The following is a 23,233-nucleotide window of genomic DNA, read 5'->3' as shown; positions in this document are numbered from 1 at the left end:
TAAAGCTCCACCACTAACTTACTGTTTTCAGGTTTAACTCTATGAAAAAGAATTATAACTTCCTGTTTCCTTAGGTCCTAGAACGACCCTGCTGTAGGGCCATCCAAAAATTTCTTTCAAAATCTCTAGGAGAAACAAAAACCAAAATTATATTTATTTGGAGAATCAAAAGAATATCTACTGACAATGTCATTCTCTAAATTTCATTATAGTCTTTAAAATATGTCATCAGACAATGGTATAGATATGAATGTCCTCTGAAAAAATAATACCCAGTTCAAATGAAATTCCTTATTTAGATTTGTTTTACAATGAACAAAACATCCTATCAGTAAACTTTAAGAGAGAATGAGCTGTTCCTACTCCACAGGGCTTTCTGTAGAAAGCAATTCAAATGTAATAAGCAGCAATGGTCACTTCTAGGGAGGTTGTCATAACACAATATACTTAAAACGTGAACGAAAGAAAGTCAACATGAGAAAGTAAAAGTTTCAAAAATTAAGGAATATACAAATCCAGACCTCTTTAAAATGCTCAATGGATTCTTAAATACTGTAATTACAACTTTCAGTTTGGCTCAAAGGACTTGTTACAAATTTTAATCAACTTTAAAAATATAAATACTCTTCTCAATAACCGTGGGTGTTACTCATTGTTTAACACATTTTCCCTAAGTTTGGTAAAGATTACTCTATGTTGATTTTTGGAAGAATTACAACCCTTTAGAAAGCAAATGCATGTAGCAAAAAGATTGAGAGAAAAACCACCTCTGAATAGTTATATCTGAAAAACTCATGTGCCAAATAAGTCCGAGATTTGTAGTTTTTCAAAACAGTTTAAACCATTCCATCTTATTAAAAAGCAGATTAAATGACTTCAGTAAAGAATAGTTTTAGGCACCTTCCTTTATAACCTATTCCTCGTAGATAAAACTTGAATAGGTAGCTTTCTCTACTTACTATACAGCTTTAATAAACTTTCATCTTCCTAGAAATGTTAAAAATCAGTTATTACCGAATTCAAGTGGGAATTTACCAAAGGTAACTACTAAAGGTAGTATTAAACTAGACAAAAAATCAGAAAATATAAAGCATTAAAAAATCTTACCCATCATCCAAAACGATGGAAAGAAAAGTCTGATTAAACAGGGTAACATATAAAGAATATCCCTTTGCAGCAGGTAAAAAACTGAAATCTGGGTGATTTTAAGCTATTTTGTCTAGAAACTTCCTATCCACTTTCTTTTTTGAGTTATAACCATAAGAGAAATATCACAATATTTGGAAAAGAGAAAATGATATTCAATCCAGTCAAACAAAAGAGGATAATTTAGCAAACCTCAGCTTGTTTATAAAAGGGGAAAAATAAACTATTGTAAGAAAACCTTTCTAGCACCCCCAAACAATTATTTCCATTTTTAGAAAACCACAGAGGACTGTATAGTTTTCAAGCTTCAGTGTAAGAACTAAATAACAGGTAGTGATGACATTAAAAAAGAGAAAGTACAGAGGAAAGAAGATTTAAATGATTTTCCCTCAGGTCCTAGGGCTACCATATGTAACTAAACGTATTAGAAGAACCAAAGTAATCCAAGAAACACAAAAATGAGTTTCTATGTAACTACTTAAACACTGCCTTTTTCTCCCATTTACTCTTCAAAACATCAGTTTCTTGCTCGATGTCTGCTTGCTTCCCTGATATTGCTCAGCAGGTTCCTGTGAATGCTTCATACTAGATGCTTGATGCTAACAGATTCCACACCTTAAAGCAGAATGTAGCAAACCTGATTTCTACCACTCAAAAATTTCTGTGATTAGTAACTGCACAGAAAAGGCCACCCATTCAAGAAGGGGTGAGGGAAGGTAAACATATTCTGAATAGGCATTACTGAGTAATATTGTTTAGGCTGCTAGCCGAACCAGTCATTCCATTTTCACTTTTCTGAAGTGTTCTCACAGCACTTGGAACCTGCATCCCAGTATTCAAAGAAAGTCCACCGCACCAAACCTAAGAAAGGACAAAAACAAAGCTTCAGTCAGATTTCAAATCAAATGAAAACTTAAATGATCCTTATATTTCTATTTGAAAGGCAAAATGCCACATAAGTGAACATTATCAAATTCCAAACTGATAACCTTTGTATGTGAACTGAGGGGAAGTGGAAAGGCTAACTCAAGAGTCTTCTAGAACCAAAGAAATCTTTTAGACTTTCCAAGAGACCAAAGGAAGTCTTTATGAGAGCAGAACCCACTGGAGCTGCACACAAGAAAGGGAAGTAAGGGCTGTAGAAATTTAGAGACTAAATTGGATTAATCTAGGCAAAAGACATTATCATTATTGATGCTAATGTTCACAACCAAGAGAAGTGCACAAAGAGTCAACTTCTTTACCCCAATTACTGCTTTAGATTTTGATAACGAGGTGTGGCCTGACACTATAGGAATTTAACACCCCTCTGTTAACAGAGTAATTCCATGAGTTTCTTCCCTAGCTTGTTAACAATAAGAACTCTTTTATAATTCTTTAAGGTCGTCAGAGGAAAATGCAAATGACAATATCCAGATACACTTGCCATATTCTATTATCATAAATGTGAATGAGTTTATGAAACATAAAACTGCTTCACTTGTGAACAGAGCAGCTGACATTCAGTAAACTATAACTTATTTGGAATACAGTCAAGAGAATTAAAATGTGAAAATATGAATCAGTTAAACTGTCATCAACTGCCATTTATGTAGCAGACATAAGCATAAATCGAGGGAGAGTCTAGAAATTTTTTAAGTATTCCCAACTTCAACTATATCCTAAAGTATTAAATATTTACTAAGTAACTATAGCATAGTTACAAAGAATTTGCTGACCTGTGAAATGTATAACTATATAATTAACATTCTAAAATATTAATGACAGAAGGTAATGATAACTCTTAAAATACAAAAACAATACAAAAACATGGGACTTCCCTGGCGGTCCAGTGGTTAGGACTCTGTGCTTCCAATGCAGGGGGCACGGGTTCGATCCCTGGTCGGGGAACTAAGATCCCGCATGACACGTGGCATAGCCAAAAAACAAAAAACAATATGGCACAAATGAACCTATCTACGAAACAGGAACAGACTCACAAACATAAAGAACAGACTTGTGGTTGCTGTTCTTTATGTCTGAGGGATGGGGGGGTAGGGGAGGGATGGACTGGGAGTTTTGGGTTAGTAGATGCAAACTATTATATATAGAATGGATAAACAACAAGATCCTACTGTATAGCACAGGGAACTATATTCAGTATCCTGGGATAAGCCATAATGGAAAATAATATAAAAAAGAATGTATAGGGGAGTTCCCTGACAGTCCAATGGTTAGGATTCGGCACTTTCACTGCCAAGGCCTGGGTTCAATCCCTGGTTGGTGAACTAAGATCCCGCAAGCTGTGTGGCCAAAAAAAAAAAAGAATGTATATATGTGTATACCTGACTCATTTTGCTGTACAGCAGAAATTAATACAACATTGTAAATCAACTATACTTCAATAAAAAATAAATTAAAAAATATAAAAGCAACTGATTATAAAACTACTATCTTATTTTATTGAAAATTATTTGATTTAAAAAAATATTTACTCAAAATATCTAGCACAAAGGTGGAAGGGAAAATCAATGGAGAAAGGTTAGTCTTTTTCAGTAAGTGGCACTGGAACATGTGGACATTCATATGCAAAAAGGGATAGGGAGGGTGGGAGGGAGACACAAGAGGAAGGAGATATGGGGATATATGTATATGTATAGCTGATTCACTTTGTTATAAAGCAGAAACACACCATTGTAAAGCAATTATACTCCAATAAAGATGTTAAAAAAAAATAGATCTCAAACCATGCTCTATACCATATATAAAAGTTAACTCAAAATGGATCCCAGACCTAAATGTAAAACCTAAAATTATAAAACTACAAGGAGAAAACAAAAGAAAATATCTTTGTGGCCTTGAGTTGGGCAAAGCATGATCCATAAAAGAAAAAAAATCGATAAACTAGACTTAATCAAAATGAAAAACTTCTCTTTGAAATGTCAAGAAAATGGAAAAAAATCAGAGACTGGGAGAAAATATTTGCAAAACATTTATTTGATAAAGGATTTATCCAGAATACATAAAGATATCTTAAAACTCAATAATAAGAAAACAAGTAACCCAATTGTAAAAAATGAGCAAAATATTTTAAGATACTTCACCAAAGAAATTATACAAACGGCAAATAAGCACATGAAAAAAGCATGACATTCACTAACGTAATTACAGTTTCATCATTTGGAATGAAAAAACAATGAATAAACTCACTACCTACTTTCCTGAGATAGACTCAAATTAAACATGAAATCTACCCTTTTAAAAAGCATATCTGAGGGCTTCCCTGGTGGCGCAGTGGTTGAGAGTCCGCCTGCTGATGCAGGGGACACGGGTTCGTGCCCCGGTCCGGGAAGATCCCACATGCCGCGGAGCGGCTGGGCCCGTGAGCCATGGCCGCTGAGCCTGCGCATCCGGAGCCTGTGCTCCACAACGGGAGAGGCCACAACAGTGAGAGGCCCACATACCGCAAAAAAGCATATCTGAGACTTAGGGGAAAAATAACTTTGAATTCCACATGGTAAAAATACTGTCCTTGAGTGACCAATTTGGAAAAACAGTCAAAAATAAATCATATGCAGAGGTTAAAAAGAAAATAACCTTTCCAATATCCCTAAGTATGGTACTACAAACAATAACTTTATTCACTAATCATTTTTATTTTTTAAGGGAAATCTAGGAGTCTTCGTTATTAGCATTCTTTTAAACTTATTTTATGACTTTATGGTATCTAGGGTAAATAATCATTATCAATTGTGAGATTTAAAAGTACTGTATTTTAAACCCACATATAACCTGAATACTTTATCCTTACAGTTTAGGAGTTACAGTTGGGGGTGACTGTCGAAGAACACACATATAAACATTCCACCAAGTCTGCAATGGAAATACACCATCCTGATCTGTAGAAGCAGCCCCCAAATTAAGGAAAGTTCTAGCCAGAATAATGATGATCTTAACTGGATTGCAGAACTCCCCACAGTGGCCTAATCTTATAGGGAAATGCAACAGATAAAGGAATTAGGAGAAGCAGTAATATTTCCTTAATAAAAATAAAAATTCAAAACCAAGTTTCATTTTGTGTGGAAAATCATGACTTTTTCTCAAATTGAGTAGTCCTGAAATTATACACGTGTATATAGACATACATATATTCAGTCTACCACACACAGATAGTCATCTAATATTTTACAAAGATTGTACTGCAGTGGAAAAAGGATGATCTCAGTAAATGGTCCTGGAATAAGCAGCTATCCATATGGAATTAAAGAACATATTTCAACCCTAACATCATACCAAACATATCATTTCTATATTGTACTTGTATTGTAAATGCAGTCTATGTCTAAATGTATAAGGAAAATTTTGCTTTTAGAAGAAAACACAGTATTTTCATGACGTTGGGAGTGAATAAAAATTTTTTAGACTGAACACAAAAAGTGCTAACCATAAATGAAAAAACTGATAAACTGAGCAACATAAAAATTAACAACTTTTGTTCCTCAAAAGACACCAATAAGAGAGGGGAAAGGAAAGCCAGAGTGGAAAAGATAACTGCAATACATATATCTGGCAAAAGACTCAGACTATAGAAATAACTCCAAAACAATCAATAAGAAAGAGGAAGAAAATCCAACAGAAATACAGGCAAAAGACTTGAGCAAGCATTTCACAAAAGAATATATCCAAACAGTCAATAAACATATTAAAAGGTGTTCAACAGCACTAATCACCAAGGAAATGCACATGAAAACCACAATGTAATATATCATACCCATTAGAAGGATAAAAATTTTTAAAGAGACAATACCAAGTGTTGATAAAGATGTGGAGGAACTCAAACTCTCATATACTGCTGCTGGTAAATTGGTATAACCAACGTCTTTGGAAAACTCTACTACAGTTGGTTACACACATACCATATGATCTAGTAACCTCAATCCTAATTATATACCCATTGGAAATACATATACATATCTACCAAAAAACATTAACAAGAATATTTATAGAAGTTCTATTTGTAAATGTCTCCAATGGGAAACCACCCAAGTATCCAACTAAATTAGAATGGGTAAATAAATTATGATATAGTCATATAATGGAAAACTATACATATACATACAACAGAAAACTATGTGAACTATCACCACATAGAAAAACATGGATAAATCTCACAAACATAATATTGAGCCAAAAAGATACTGTATGATTCCATTTATACAAAGTTGAAAAGAAGGCAAATGAATTTATGGTACAAAAACTCAAGACAGTAACCACTTTGGAGGAGGGCCTTTAGGGGCTGGAAATGGGCACAATGCTCCATTTTTTGACCTAGATGCTGGTTACAAAAATGAGTGTGGTCCTATGAATATTGATCAAACTACACGCTTATGGTTTGCAGACTTTTGTGTCTTAACACTTATTTCAATAAAATATACCAAAAATATACAGACAAACACAGATTTGGGAGAGGTGGACTGGGGAAAGGGAGAGGAATATAAAGAAAAAATAAGGTATTGTGCTTCCCCAAATACACAGCGTAGATTGTTCTCCTTAAAGTTGCCAAACCAAATAAAATATAAATTACGTACTAACCATGAAACCAGGTAGTACTGGCTGAGTAAATTTTGTCTTAAAGGAATACAACAACTGTTTTGAGTTTGCATCATAGAAAGAAAGTTGACCTAAAAGGAAGGAGAAAAAAACGTCTGATTTATTATTGAAAAAAATCATAATATCTAATTAAGTCTAACATAAAATCATGCATAAAAAGTAATAACCAAATGCACATTTTGGCATTAATTTTTTTGTCACTATGAGGACTGGACTTAGTAATTCTCACTTGCAAATCAGTAGTAAATATGCTTAAGAAAAAGCGCAAATCCAGTTTTCTTTCCCTGGTTTTCAAGATCTCCATAGGGCTTGCATAATCTGGCACTATTCTACTTACTCAACTATAGACTATTTATTTTATCATTATTTAACAAATGGCTTTCTTAGCCCAGTAAAAGCCATGGTTATTTCTTCTTCATTTTTATTATATAATCAGCCTTTCCACCCAAATCCTATCACCATTTAAGGTTTACTCTATGAAACTTTGTCTTTTAATTACTTGAAGCCATGCTTATACCTGAGTTTCTGAAATCATGGTATAGTTATCACCGCTTCAACTTTGTTAATTCTTAAAATCTCCTCACAGTCCGTCTTTCAACAATGATCATGCAACTAAATCACTCTTTCTGACCACCTAACTGTCCAACCTGATGGTATCCTCACAACTGGTATCACTTCTTCAAACTCTTCTCTCATGACTATTCTCTTGGTTTGTTTCCTAATCCTGAGGATATCTTCTGTCTCTTTTTCTCCTATTCTAAATGTAGGTGCTTAAAGCCAGAAACAGGGGCATCAACAGTGGTCAGACTCCCAGGGAGGAAACAGATCACCTCATTGCTCTTTCAAACCCATCTTTCTAGATGCTTCTCACTTAACCTCTCTGAGCCTCAGTTTCCTCATCTGTTACATGAGATTAATAATTCTGACCTTTTAGGATAGTTACAAGGATTAAGTGAGAACAATATGCAAAAGGAGCTTAAATCCATACCCAACATGTAATATGCACAGCTATTTCTATTAGTGGGAACTCTTAGTGATTCTATCAAAATAGTCATATGTTAATTAAAAAAAAAATAAGTGTAGATGCTTGTCCAGGCTCTTTCTCTCTACAATGCTCCCACTGCTGCCACTAAACAGAGAAGAAGAGAAAAGAAACTAACATTTATGCCTACTATTAAATAACTGGGTGATTTATACACATTACCTCAAAATATCAAGCAACCTATATATGGTCACAAAGTTAGTACACAGCAGAGCAATAATGCTTAACTGTTCTGTGCAATATTCACTGGCCATTCGTGATGCCATTTCTAATATTTAGCTTCAGCTAAATAATGCCACATGGCTGTCCTGCTGGCATCTCATCTTTCCCCAGGACTCTATGCTCCCTATCCTGTTGATGATACTATCACCCTGTTGATCACGCTGGATGAAACCTCAGTCATCTTCAGTTCTTCAGTTCTTCCAATCCATATTTAGTTATCAAGTCCTATGAATTCTACTTTCACACCATCCAATTCATTCTTCTTGATTCCTCACTGCTCAGATCCCTCTTACCACTAATCACTCAACAAATACTTATTAAGGGCTCACTATGTGAAGCACTTGTCCGGCAATAAGGACATAATACTTAGCAAAACAGACATGGTCCTGTCTATATAAAGACCACCTCCTTGAAAAGTCTTCCCCTATCAATGTTTGCATTCTCTTCTACATTTAACTATTTACTGTCTAATATTTCTAAAACTATATTACAATCATATGACTACAGTTTTCTAAAATGAACAGAAGCCCCCCCACCAACTACTAAAAAGAAGATTAGCCTATTATTATTTTTCAAGGCCCTCAGAATCTGATCCCATCCTACATTACAATTTCTTCCTATACCCTATGCTCTAGGTTAACAATTATACTTCTTACTACTATCTTTAAGGAACCACCAAGTATGGGAAAAGAGAAGATAAGCAAACGCTATCTTGGTAGTTGAAAAAGAAAAAAAAAAGTACGCCAATAAATTTACTAGTTATCCTGAGGAAAATATTTATCTGATTCAAAAGGAGTAAATAAAAAAGATGCAGCAAAACTGACATGTCATCACTATCACTAAAAATAAATCAAACCAAAATCAATTTGTTTACTTTTTTGTTTGAGTAGTTGATGCCTCATGGAATCATCTGGACACAATGTTAACTAAAATGGTAAAACTTCGTTTTATTAGCTCTAAGTGTCAACTTGGAGAGAAGCATTTAGGGAATTACTTTTGTTCCCTAGTTCAACAGTACCTCATCTTCAAAAGTTTTATAAATATTTAGATGACAGTAGAGAAGATACTTATCAAATACCTAACTCAAAAAGCCTAAAGAAATTTTGCAAAAAATAACCCCACCAAGTTAATTTTTAGATGATCTTAACAGGAGGGAAAGATTGGCCAAATCTATTAAGATGAAACTTAAGGACAAATATAATATTCTTCATTTGAGTTATAAACAACAAAAAAACACCCCTACACTGACAATATCAGAGAAAAAAAGATAATCTGACAGAACTGCATGGAAAAAGATCTAGTGGATTAGGTGGCTACAAGCTCAATATTGATCTACAGTGCTGGTAAGTCATATTACTAGAAATTATGCGGCCAAATCACTAACCTATGAAGGTCAGAAGTTGTGTGTTCTACTTTGAGAACCAATCTTTAAAATATATAGACATAGCATACAACCACAGGAGATAATAAGGGTTTGGAAAAATTAAATTATAAAAGGAACAGCTAATGGTATAGGGAATGTACAGTCTGGAAAAACAGGGCAAGAGAAGCAATGTTAGTAGTTTTTAAACAAATAAGGATTATACAGTAAGTCCCTTACATACGAATGAGTTCCACTCTGAGAGCGTGTTCGTAAGTCCAATTTGTTCCTAAGTCCAACAAAATTAGCCTAGGTACCAAACTAACACAATTGGCTATATAATACTGTACTGTAACAGTTTATAATACTTTTCACACAAATAATACATAAAAAACAAACACAAAAGTAAAGAAAACATTTAAAATCTTACAGTACAGTACCTTGAAAAGTACAGTTGTACAGTACAACAGCTGGCATACAGGGGCTGGCATCAATGAACAGGCAAGAAGTGTTACTGACTGGAAGAGGGAGAGGAGGTGGGAGATGACAGAGCTGAAGGATCGTCAGCAACAGGAGATGGAGGGCAAGCCGCAATTCCACTCAGGGCTGACGTTGATGGCAGAGGTTCTGGTTCCTTGCTTGATTTAATTCTATCCACCCTCTTGAAAAACGATCCAGTGATGTCTGGGTAGTAGCTCTTTTTTTCTCATTATAGATGACACGGTAGCACTGGATTGCATTCTGAATTCTGCTGCAACCTTTGTATACCGTTCTACGTTCCGGTCCTGTGCCTCAAAAACTAACAGTGCCTCCTCAAATAAAGAAAATCCCCTTGCCATTTCCTGCGTCATGAATCTCTTCAGTTCTTCAGTTACTTCTTCTTCCTCTTTTCTCGTCATCCTTTCTCTGGGCCTCCAGTTCAATCAAGTCTTCATTAGTAAGCTTCTTGTGTTGCACAGCAAGGAATTCATTGAAGTCGTCCTCTTGCAGATCTAGCGCCAGCTACTTGCTGAGGGTCACTAAGTTGCTGAAGACCTCTTTGGACTCCTCATCCACCTTCTCAAATCCACGAAAATCATGAACAAACTGTGGGCAAAGGTTCTTCCAAACCTCATTCATGGTAATGGCCATAACCTCACGCCAAGCAAAGCCCATATTTTTTATGACCTTGTAGATGTTACAGTCCTTCCAAAATTGCTGCAAGGTTGTTCCTGATCTGTCACTTGCCTTTACTGCCTGATGAAAAGTGTGATGTAAATAATATTTCTTAAAAGTTGGTATAACTCCCTGGTCCATAGGTTGGATGAACAACATAGTATTTGGTGGCAGATGCACTACTTTGAGGTTGGGATGAAAGTTGTCCATGAATGGGGAGCGGCCCAGAGCACTCTCAAGCAGCAAAAGAATGTTGAATGGGATGTCCTTTGCTAAGCAATATTTCTCTACCTCCGGGATAAAGTGGTGGGAAAACCAGTCCTGGAAAATGGTCTGTGTAACTCAGGCTTTGGGGTTACTCTTCCACAAAACAGGAAGAGAGAGCTCTTGGCTATGTGTTTAAGGATTCTTGGGTTCTCTCAGTGATAAAACTAAGAGAGGCTTCAGCTGCATATCGCTGGAAGCATTGCCACCAAACAACAGAGTTAGCCTATTCTTTGCTGCTTTATAGCCTGACATCAGCTTTTCCTCCTTACTGATGTAACTTCAGTCTGGCATCCTCTTCCAGTACAGTTCTGTCTCATCCACATTAAAAACCTGCTTGGGTAAATATGTGCCTTCATCAATAATTTCTCGAAGCGTTTCAGGAAATTCCCGAGCAGCTATCATATCTGCACTTGCTGCCTCGCCACTTACTTCTAGGTTTTGAAGGTTGGCTCTAGCCTTGAGCCGATGAAACCAGCCATGGCTGGCATTAAAAGGTGTGCCCTCTGATTCTTCGCCACGTTTCTTCTTCAAGTCTTCATAAAGGCTTTTAGCTTTCTCTTGAATCAGCATTAAGCTGAGCAGGACTCAGCACTGATGTGGATCCTGCATCCGCACACTGAGAAGTTTCTCCATCTCCTCCATCACTTTTCCACGCTTTTTCAATATTACTGTCGACATCTTCGGCACAGCAGACTTCATATGTCCGATCTTGTCCTTGTTCTTTAGAATTGTGCTGATGGTTGAACAACTCGCGTTATAAGAATGAGCGATGTCTACCATCTTTTCACCTTGCTCCACTCTCTCAATTATTTTCACTTTTGTTTCCATCCTTATCGCTTGGCTCTTCTTAGTAGTACCAGCTACATCACTGCTGCTTTTAGGCTTGCTTCCTGACATCCTGGGCTTGAAATAAAGATACCGTACTACTGTACCCTATACAGTGCTGTACAGTAGAGTACACAAAAGCACAACCACTTGTAGAGGACGTATACACGTGACAATGTACACTAGACTCTTGAACTAACTTACATGATTGGACATGCGAACGCACATTCACATCTTTGAGAGTTCACAACTTGAAGGTTCATATGTAGGGGACTTACTGTAATGTAAGTATGAATTAGGGAACATAATTCTGTGTTTCTTCAGATGTCAAAATTTAAGAGCAAGTCTCAGAAGTTACTGAGAAGACAAAGTGAGTTGATTTAAGAAAAACCTTCTAACCAAGTGTTATCCTACAGCGAAACAGGCTGCCTTCTAAGACAATTAGCTTCACACAGAAAAGTTCCAGCATAGGAGTTGGCAACTACTTGCAGATATAATGTAATGAGGATTTTATACTATGTGGCAAATGGATTGGGTAATTTCTAAGGTCTATTCCAACTCAAAAAATCTGACTCTACCACTCTTAACAAGTAATAAAACAAGGTAAAGGAGGAATTAAAACGGGCATAAGAAATTTTAAGGCTCAAGACTAAAATTAGCAAAATCTCTTTTTCAAACTTACTTAGTATATTATAGATGAGTGCTTTTGCAGGCCTGCAAGCAGACATCGCGTGCCCTTTCAGTCAATTACAGAGCTGAAATTATGTTTGTGATCAAATCCTAGAAGGTCAAAATACCCTTACCACAATACTAATGGAAATTCTGTAGACATGATTACTAATGAAAAGTACTGAAATACAAGCAACGATGATGAAATAACTTAGGAGAAAATCAGTAAACTTACCCCCATCAAAATCACAAAATACACCTATTCTTTCAGGAACTGTAACATCCAAGGCTTTGACTTTATTATTATGCTTTGCTGCAAATGTGTTTTGTAGCCAGTTGTTGACATGGATACACCAACTAGTGTTTGTCTTTCCTAATTGGTCAAATTTCCCCAAAGTCTTGTATGCTACTCCCACGCTGTAGGATTTACAATCCTTCTGGGCCTTGACCTCCCAGTAATGTTGTCCACTTTCAATAGCAGTGTCTCCTACAAAAGATCAGAAGGTAAATTTGACTCTTACCTCTTCCCTATGAGTCACAGAGTTTTACCTATATCTTGTCCCACAAAATGGCACAAAAAATCTGATTCAGGAGAAAAATCATGCTAACACACAGACACTAAATGCAGAGTATCTGCTATAACGACTTGTACATTTACTGCTAACTTTTCTGAATATAAAAGGCTTCAGAACTTTTCTTCATTACTATCCTCTCAAGAGTTATAAATGTGGAGCACTATGTAAACTGAAGCAGAATTTAAAACATATCAATAAAAAGACAATTTGAAAACCCACCAAAGTAATTAAGCTTCAAGAGGGAGAAACTTTGGCAACAATTCATTCAATACACAGGCAGCCACTCCACCACTGAGTGTAAAGTCCACCAATGTGACTATGATGCCTTTAATCTGAGATAATGAAGAACTATTATGTTTATCCTACCCAGCACTGTATATGATTCCCCAGTAAAACGATCTCTGCTGCCTCTTACTGCTGGTGGCCTGGAGCCTATGGATGTCCGTTTAGGGGATGGTGTACCACTTCTAGATAAACAGGAACAAAAAGAAAAACAAATATTCTATATTGCACATGTTTCACAAACTAAAATTACAAATCAAGAAATGAATCTTTCTAAAGATTTCTAATCACGCTGCACAAATAGCAACATTTAATTTTATTTGAATTATTTATTATTAAACAGATTTGTCAATTATAACACTTAAATGTAAGAAGTCATCAACATAAAGCATGCTAAAAACACTAATACCATGCAGACTGAGCAAGGCTTGTACAAAGAACATACAGTTGAAATATGAGACAATACAAAAAGGGAAAAAAAAGAACTCAAGGGAAAAAAAAAGAACTCAAGAAAGATAATGGATTCTAGCTTACATTTCTTGCAGTTAAATTTAGATGAAAAGCAAGACTTATTTTGGTAGGAGAAATGCTTTATAATACGTTATTATCCTGTGCATGGATTTGGGTAATTGCTATTTTTCTTTTTAAGACTTATTAGAATCAAAACTAAATAACCTTTTTTATAAGCAGTAGGTATTGGGTTGGCCAAAAGGTTCGTGCAGCTTTTTTCCATAAGATGGCTCTACTAGCGCTTAGTTGTCTTTAACTTCATTCGAAACAGTTTTGTTAGACTATATTGTGACAGCTATCATATCAGTGTGCATTTAAAAAAAAACATCAAAATCGGTGAATTTTTGTGTAGTCAGTTTAATACTGAAGATGGAAGAAAAAAAGCAACATTTTCAGCATATTATGCCTTATTATTTCAAGAAAGATAAAAACGCAACTGAAATGCAAAAAAAGATTTGTGCAGTGTATGGAGAAGGTGCTGTGACTGATCAAACGTGTCAAAAGTCGTTTGCAAAGTTTCGTGCTAGAGATTTCTCACTGGATAACATACCACGGTTGGGTAGGCCAGTTGAAGTTGATAGCAATCAAATCGAGACATTAATTGAGAACAATCAACGACATGGGAGATAGCCAACCTACTCAAAATATCCAAATCAAGCACTGAAAATCATTTGCATGAGCTCAGTTACGTTAATCGCTTTGATGTTTGGGTTCCACATAAGTTAAGTGAAAAAAACCTTCTTGACCATATTTCTGCGTGCGATTCTCTACTGAAACATAATGATAATGCTTCGTTTTTAAAACAAATTGTGACAGGCAATTAAAAGTGGATACTGTTCAATATTGTGGAAGGGAAGAGATCATGGGGCAAGTGAAATGAACCACCACCAACCACACCACAGGCCAGTCTTCATCCAAAGATGGTGATGTTGTGTATATGGTGGGATTGGAAGGGAGTTCTCTATGATGAGCTCCTTCCAGAAAACCAAACAATTAATTCCAACAAGTACTGCTCCCAGTTAGACCAACTGAAAGCAGCACTTGATGAAAAGCGTCCGGAATTTGTCAACAGAAAACGCACAATCTTCCATAAGTATAACGCAAGACTACATGTTTCTTTGATGACCAGGCAAAAACTGCTACAGCACCTTTGGATTTCCATTTATTTCGGTCTTTACAAAATTCTCTTAATGGAAAAAATGTCAGTTCCTTGGAAGACTGCAAAAGGCACCTGGAACAGTTCTCTGCTCAAAAAGATAAAACATTTTGGGAAGATGGAATTATGACATTTCCTGAAAAATGGCCGAAGGTAGTGGAACAAAATGATGAATACACTGTTCAATAAAGTTCTGGGCGAACATGAAAAATAGGTATTTTATTTTTACTTAAACACTGAAAGAAATTTTTGGCCGACCCAGTGTTTTTGTTCTGTATCTTTTCTTCTTAAAAAGAAAAACAGCAATTACCCAAATCCAGGCACAGGATAATATCAAGTATTATAAAGCACTACTTCTACTAAAATGGACAAGATGCAACCTGCCCTCCCTTTATCAAATTATATGATACGATAAACTGGACAGCATTAAGGCCTCTCACTAACTCCCCAAAACTCAAAATAGATCAAATCCCAAAGATGTTTAAAAAAATAAGATTTCAATTATATCAAATCACTGCATTCATAAAACAAAAAAAATTTATAACTTACCAGTAGTAAAGAAATAAAGGGAAAGCATGGCAAAAAGAAAAACAGATGTAACTGCTAAGAATGGCAGCTTAAATTTCAGAGAAAAATTAAATAAGGAGATGTCTTCCTTTGCAGCATTCTAGGCTTCCAACCCTAAGTACATTTTTGCAAGAAGTACAACAGCTGTTATTGTTTTAAAGCAGCGGTCCCCAACCTTTCTGGCATCAGGGACCGGTTTCGTGGAAGACAATTTTTCCATGGACCGGGGGAGGGATGGTTCAGGTGGCAAGGCGAGCGATGGGGAGCGATGGGGAGCGGCAGATGAAGCTTCGCTTGTTCACCTGCCGCTTACCTCCTGCTGTGCACTCCCCCCCTCCCAAGACGACCGTTATCGGTCATGGCCAGGCCTGGGGCTTGGGGACCCCCTGTCTTAAAGCAAACATGATCCCGTCCTTTAAAGACACCTCAGTCACTCAACTATCTGAATTAAGCCTCTTTGTTACCTCTACTCTGGATTGTTTTACCAGCTTCCCAGATGATCTCTCTGCTACCCAATTCATTTGTTCACTGTTACGAGATAAACCTAACTGATTCTCCTACTTTAAAATCTTCAAGCACTTTCTTACTGCCTACAAATGACTTGGCTTGGCTTTTCAGGTTCTTCTTGATTTGGGCCCACTCTGCTTTTCCAGCCTTCTCACCTCTGGAGAGCACTATCCAGCTAAATATAGTCACTCAAGTGTCCCTTAAACTCAGGCAATCTGCTTCAGTGCCTTTTCCTTTCCTTGCTCCTTCTCTCACTGCAAGTCCAAACGCTACACATTCTTCCACTTATTTGAGAACCAACTTAAATACCATTTCACTAATGAAGGCTTCCCAGATCCTACCAGGCTAAATAACTTTTCTGAAGAGTCCAGCTCCAGGCCAAAATCCTATGTATGATCTTTCAGGCCCAACAAGAAGCAATTATAAATGCTTGCCTTCTCTACCCCAGACTTGGTACAGAGCTAGTTCACTGGAGTTTCTAGAAGCAGTTGCAATACCCCCTGCAACCCCAAACTCATATGAATGTCTGCATTCCTAGATTGGGCGCCTGTATTCAGAGGCCCCCTTACAGCAGGGGGCCCCCAGCTGAGACCCTTTCCAGCTGCCTCTTCAGAGACCTCCTTAAAAAGGGCAGGGGTCAGGGAGCAGTCTGAAGACACTTTTCTCCACTCTGTCTCAATACTTTTCTACTCCTAACCTTTACCCCTCTCTCATTTCCTTGGCCTCAGGTCCATAAAACAATAGGAGAAGCCTTTTGTTGGGGCCTTCCTGGGCAGTGAGATGACCCTCAGATACTCACCATCTGCCATCTGCTCTCATTTACCTAACCCTCACCCTGAGCCATTCTGTTGTGAAAAGTGGAACCCTGGGGGGAGCTAACACCCTTTCCTTTGTGGCCTCTAGCTTATACTATCACAGTAAGTGCACGAAGTCTTGATTGTTACTTTCAGTTTGGCTTATTGTCCTAACTGACCACTTCAACGTGCGGCAGCTCAGGAAATCTTTCTTCCTCTAAACTCCCTGATTCACACATACTATTACACATAATCTCTATCTTGTATTATTGTTATTTATATATAGAGATATATCTCATCTACATAAGTTAGGGCAAATTCCTTGAAGGCAGGGGCAGTGTTTACCCCTATAAACTCCAAAATATCCAGCTGACATCCTGCAGTGAACAAATATTTATGGAAAGAATAAATGTATGTAACATTCCAGAAGTAGCCTACATAATAAAATACTCTTAAAAGGAGGGAAGAGACAAAGAGAAATAACATGATGAAATTCTACATATAAGTATCCTAAAAATCTCCAAATGACCAAATGAAACTTCACTGATTCTATTAAATCCAGCAGCACTTTACAATTTATAATACACTAACTATGAAATCACTTTCACCAATAATAAGCAAATAAACTAGAAAAAAGAAAAGATAATTTTGAAAAGAGAACACATTCTGGTTTCTGGGAAAGATACGCAGTATCTTCAAATTAGCACATTATTACTTGTGCAATTTGAAGTGATTCATCTTTCTGGCACTGTCCTAATAACTTCAGTAATGACCTTTGTTTTTTATCCTTGATGCTTCTGAAACTGCATGATTATTATAAAACATAGGACACTTCAAACCTGCCTCATGTCAAATATATATAAATGCAAAGCTGTAATGTTAGATATATTGAATACAGCACAACAAGAAAGGTGCCAAGTATAAGTAAATGCAGAAAAAAATCAGATAAAGGAAAATAATTCAAGAAAGACTTTAAAGCAGAGCTTATTGTTTTGTTATCGTATACAACATAATCCAAATAATATACAGCACATTATAATGCTGTAAATTCAAAACATAAGCCACCAATACAGACAGTCTACACAGACCAATATTTTAGCTTATGAAGGCTGCTGCAATGGCTTCTGCTTATTGGTTAAAGAAAAATAAAAGTTATTCAGCCAAGCTAGATATACTAAGTCCTAGAACTATACAGACATAGATCATCACCTTGTATGTTTCTTCAGTGAAGTAACATGGGCACTGTCAGATAAAAATAGGCAACTGTTAAGAGACTGCTTTACAACTTAAATTTAACAGTTTATAGTAAAATTAGATCAAAAGCCTGCTGAGGAATTTCTTTTGATTCACTGTTTAACTCACAGTGATTACCTTATTTTAGTTTGAGCAAAATTTATCTCTGTTTAAAGAGGCCCCCATACTTTGAGACTATCTAAATAAGTCCTACAATAATAAAAGGTCCCAAGCCTGCCTCTTTGTTCATAAGGCTGCTGATCAGGGGCCAGACACTGGGACTGTACATGGTAATAGCTGTCATTCACTGCAGACCTTCGGGTAAGACAGGTGATCTATAAGTCTAAAATTCAGGAACTATTGCTAGGGATTTCTCTCTAAGCAGTTCAAAGTGCTGTAGATATAACTTTAAAGTAATGGAATACTGAAATAAAAGGTGTAAGAAGAGGATTAGGAAAGAAACTTAAAAAAAAGTAATGAAAAATGTTAATGACAAATTCAAGTACTGATAATATTATATTCTTCACTTTGGTGTTACTAATAAGAATTTTTTTAACATCTTTATTGGAGTATAATTGCTTTAAAATGGTGTGTTAGTTTCTGCTTTATAACAAAGTGAATCAGCTATACATATACATATATCCCCATATCTCCTCCCTCTTGCGTCTCCCTCCCACCCTCCCTATCCCACCCCTCTAGGTGGTCACAAAGCACTGAGCTGATCTCCCTGTGCTATGTGGCTGCTTCCCACTAGCTATCTATTTTACATTTGGTAGTGTATATATGTCCATGCCACTCTTTCACTTCGTCCCAGCTTACCCTTCCCAAGAATTTCATTTTAAGTTATTGTCAAGTAAGAATCAATGTACAAGCATTTTATTCAGATAACAGATTTAATAAACTAGCTTACCTGCCCTTGTTCTCTTTTCCTTTAATTTTGCTTTCTTGACCTTTTCCTCCAGTAGGATCCCACTCTACACAGGTATCTTCAACTCTCAGGTTCAAATGGGAGGATGAGTTATCCAAACTGAAGTTAAGTGCTAACCAAAACAACATTTCAATTTTTTAAAATGTAGCATATCTCTAGTTTCTGAAGCATAACCATCATCACATTGTTTTCCTACTCAATGGATTTAACACTGTATATAGAGAATAAAGTTCCAATTCCTAATCCTAAAATTTAAAGTCTACAACGATAAAGCCGTAATCTACAAATTCCTACTCTATTTCCCATTATTCTCCTCTATATATCTATCCTGTACTCCAACCAAATACAACGTACTTTCATGGCCACTGGTCTTTCTGCTATTCCTTCTGCTGGAATCAATAGCCTCAATTTCCTATTATTAGAGCATCAGCTGATTGTTATGACTAAATAGGAAGAAGAACTGGTAGAATTAAGGATGAGGAGAAAGTGATGTGGTGTAAAAAATTACACAGCCTGGCACACACACATTTTCTCTTATGCCCTAACACTTAATAATTTCATATTTAAGCTCTTAGTAGTTTCAAAATAAGGCAAGCACAGAGAAACAGGCCATGATGGCAGAAGCAAGGGAACTAGCCCAGCTGATAGAGCTAAAGATGACATACATGGCAAAGAACAGACGGGGGAGAGGGGCTACTTAAATGAAATCAAATTTTAAAAATCCAGAACAAAACTATGCTTTTCAAATTATTTGGTATTAGGGGAACTATCTGTACTATTCCCAAGACTTACTCAGAACTGCTAATTTAGGAAATCAGTGTATCACAGTATTACCTTCTCCCTTGGATACTGAGGGTTAATCATTGAAATGTATTGATTCACAGCTGAGTAACGCACAGTTCTTCCTAGTTAATATCCTAAGACCCTAACTGGGTCTTAGACAAGGTATTATCTACTACATAGTTACCAATAAATCTGCTTATTAGTTATACTTCCCTCCAAAAATTGAAATTTCTGGTAAGTACTCAGTGAAGAAATATTCCTTTACAATACCCCATTTCACTTAAGGATAATACGTGATTTAGCTAAGGTTTCAGTGTATCTGTGAAATATACATCATCAAACAACAAAATATTCATATAGAGAACCTAGTGCTTACCTAGTGAATCAAGAATCCTTTTATACTCTACTGTTTCGTAAAGAGCACTTTAATTTTACCTATGCATCTGACCCATTGCTCAGTGTATTTTAAATATTCTAAGTACAAATCTACTGACCATAACCACTTTTAGAAAATGTCATACTATATGCAAAAAAGTTAATAGCTTTCAAAATCTGCACGTAAACATATAAGAGCTTACTGAAAGATGAAATAATGCAGCTTTTCAGTAAAAATGGAAACAGAATTCCTCAACAGGTGGGTTACTAAAAAGTTAGGATTAAGCAAAACTGAGACCCTGTATTACCAAGAATGAACTGCCTTAAGAAAACAGGGTTAACCTCTATATTAGTTATTAGTTAATATATGTGAGGACATCTGCATTTTTGAGAGAAAGAAAAATTGGATATAACTGTAAGGTGCCATCACTCCCAGTTGCCTGTTAAAATCCTAAGGGAAGAAACAAATCCTAAAGCTATTCCCTGTGTTTGATGATGGACAGATGAGTAGAGTCAAGGGTAGCAAAAACAGGTATCACCCCCAAGCCGCTTGAGACCAAATTTATCAAATACCACAGCACCCAAACAGTAAAACATGGGTTCCAGTCCCAGGGGTGCAACCTTTTATCTCTTCTTTTTTGGACACTGTCCCTTTATGAGGCCTCAACTAAATCATCGAGGCTCTCTAAGGTAAGAGGGTTAATACCATGCAGTTTAAAAGCAAATAAAAGACTGGCCTCAAAAGTGAGGTCTCAAATTTTAGTCCTGTCTCTCATATAAGCCCTGTAATATAGCCAGATATTAGTTTCCACATCTTTAAAAGTGTGAAAACAAAGTACCAAAAAAATTAGAACACAGACACAGATATGTTTCATGTGTTTAGTTTGTGTTGGTGGCTGCTTTCTAGGCACTGTAAAATTATATCATAGACACTAACATTTGAGGCTAGAAAGTAATTGGTGATTAATATCACATCATTTACCTTTACAAGGAAGTAAAGGGTAATGTACTTTAAAAATTCTGGTCATAAGAAATATTATTCATCACTTTTGACAATTCCAATAACAGAAGAAATAGAGTTACATACAACTGGAGAGACAGATATTAACAATGTTCACTATTTTCCACACCAAGCACCACAAGTGGCAGGATATGAAGTTTTGGTAGGCCTCAACTATTAAATCTCCATCTCCCTCCCTTTCCCTCCAGTTCTTTGCTCGTATACTTATTTCTACTGGTTGGTCAAAAAGGGCTGCAACAAGTCAAAAAATTAGTAAACAACTATTTAACACAGCATTTAAAAAATCTGACTTTTCTCTGGAGTTCCTGTTGTCATTAGTGGCCACTCCAGTGGTATGGAATAACCCTAGAAAACCTGTGACCAATAGTTTCTTGAGAGATAATTTTACTCTGAGTCTCCCAGAAGGTCCCAGAAGATTCAGTGGGCCGCAGTGTTTAGTATCAGTCTAACTCAACCCCAGGGTGTTTACCCCGCAGAGAGAACTGCTCAAAAGGACTAGAATCGACTTAGTCTTTCCCTACAAACCCTAAGACCAAGAATTTGACTGGTAAAATCTAGACATTGCTAACAGGAGCAGACAGCCCAGCTCCAAGGAAGCTATAAGCCAGTTATTCATTTTCCTGAATCTATGGAATTTGAATGGAAATGTACAATTCACCACATTTAGGCCCAAGTTTGGTAACTAAACATAAAAAGTAAATGAGAAGGTACAAAAGAAATAAAAAACATATAATATTCTTGAGGGAGGATATTAATAATAATGCAATTTTACCTGACAAGGGCTAAAATCAGTTCAAGTTATGTAGGAAGGATTATCTGCCTGTAAATATGACTATTTGTGAAATGGTAAAAATCTCTAAAGAAACCACAGTATCATCTCAGTTTGTTAACAAGTAATTCTAAGTAATTGCATTTCTTGGCTAAGTTATCTGTAGTTCTCAAATAAAAACATTTGCTCATCTAAATTACTTCGACTTAGTTTTGTTTCTTTTAATCTTTCTGATGCAAACATATTATGAGTTTGTCTTGTCAATAACTTATGAACCTCATATCTTGTTTTATTCTAATATGATATTTTTATATCAGCCTCCAAATCACATCAAACTCCTGGCATTCAAACCCTATTTAAATGCTATACGAACTAGAGGTCAGTGGAACACTCTAAGGCCCAACTATCTAACAACAATGTGTAGAATCTGATTCTGGAAGTAAACTGAGTCAATTATCACCTCATGACTAGAAAGACCTCTAGCATTGTGGCCTTCAAATTAGTAAATACCTGAAAAATCTTCTGTGTTTAAATATGCTATTCTACAATAAATCCAAACTGTTCTCAGAGACTAGAAGCACTTACATTCCAGGCCCACAATAAGGTCTGGCACAGAACTTGTAAATCGATTCTTATTCACAACTTTCCAAGCTAGTTCTAGGAACAGACTTTAACTTCACTTTCTTCACCTGCAAAATGGATATCAATAATATCTATTCTACTGATCTCTCAAGATGGTTTCAATGATCAAATGAAGACTTGTGAGCTTTGTAAACATTAATAAACTATATAAATGTTAATTTCTACAATAAGATTTTAGAAAACAAAAAGAACCTGAACTAAACTGAATACGTACTTTCCCATTATTGAGTCACAATCCATTCTCTGGGAAAACTCTGGGCAAACTTCAATCATGCGAATATATTTATACTAGACTGAAATTTGTAAAGTAAGTATGCATGAGAGCACATAACACCATCATCAGTCTATTTTACCCATCTGAATACCATGGCAAAAGAAAAACTAATGGAAACCACTACTGTAGTCCTAATTTTCCCATCTTAAAATTCCTCCTGCTGAGAATTCCTTTGCGGGGAGAGGGGGGTAAGCTGGGGGGAATCAAGGTGGGGAAGGAAGGCAACTATACATGAAATGTTTCCTGTCACGAAGTCTGGAATAATTACTGATGTCAAGTTCTGTTTCATGCTGTACAAGTAGCTACTGATCTTACCTTTGGTCTCTAGAGTCACTGGATCAGAATACTCTCCAGCCACAGCCCTGTTACAAGCCCGCACTCTGAAGTTCATATACTTTGAATCAAACTTTAGGCCTGAAAAAATGAAAAATGGCTTTCAGATATGAAAAGTAAAGGAATCTACTCCAAAAGTACGAGTATGAACCTTCAAACAGACATTTTTCCCTCCCTGGAACTATCTTTCTACTCAGAAAGGGTACAAA

The 23,233-nt window shown here is 36.3% G+C and overlaps 1 protein-coding gene across 1 annotated transcript in view; it reads right to left on the bottom strand.

Moving 5' to 3' along the window:
* Window positions 1–1,540: 1,540 nt before the first annotated feature.
* The window catches only part of FSD1L (fibronectin type III and SPRY domain containing 1 like), a 59,146-nt gene continuing 37,453 nt past the window's right edge, over window positions 1,541–23,233 (bottom strand). The window contains exons 8-14 of the mRNA XM_029203106.1: window positions 23,007–23,105; window positions 18,810–18,939; window positions 17,876–17,908; window positions 13,217–13,317; window positions 12,511–12,762; window positions 6,718–6,806; window positions 1,541–2,007 (exon numbers count right to left, since the gene is read on the bottom strand). Of these exons, the coding sequence (XP_029058939.1) occupies window positions 1,885–2,007; window positions 6,718–6,806; window positions 12,511–12,762; window positions 13,217–13,317; window positions 17,876–17,908; window positions 18,810–18,939; window positions 23,007–23,105 (827 nt within the window). The 3' untranslated portion in view covers window positions 1,541–1,884. The remainder of the gene's footprint in view (window positions 2,008–6,717; window positions 6,807–12,510; window positions 12,763–13,216; window positions 13,318–17,875; window positions 17,909–18,809; window positions 18,940–23,006; window positions 23,106–23,233) is intronic.

Source organism: Monodon monoceros, unplaced genomic scaffold (genome assembly GCF_005190385.1).
Source record: "Monodon monoceros isolate NGI ecotype Baffin Bay Population unplaced genomic scaffold, NGI_Narwhal_1 Super_Scaffold_5, whole genome shotgun sequence".
Lineage (NCBI taxonomy): Eukaryota > Metazoa > Chordata > Mammalia > Artiodactyla > Monodontidae > Monodon > Monodon monoceros.
The sequence above is the reverse complement of the archived record's forward strand: the minus strand, read 5'-3'. Positions and strand labels throughout refer to the sequence as shown.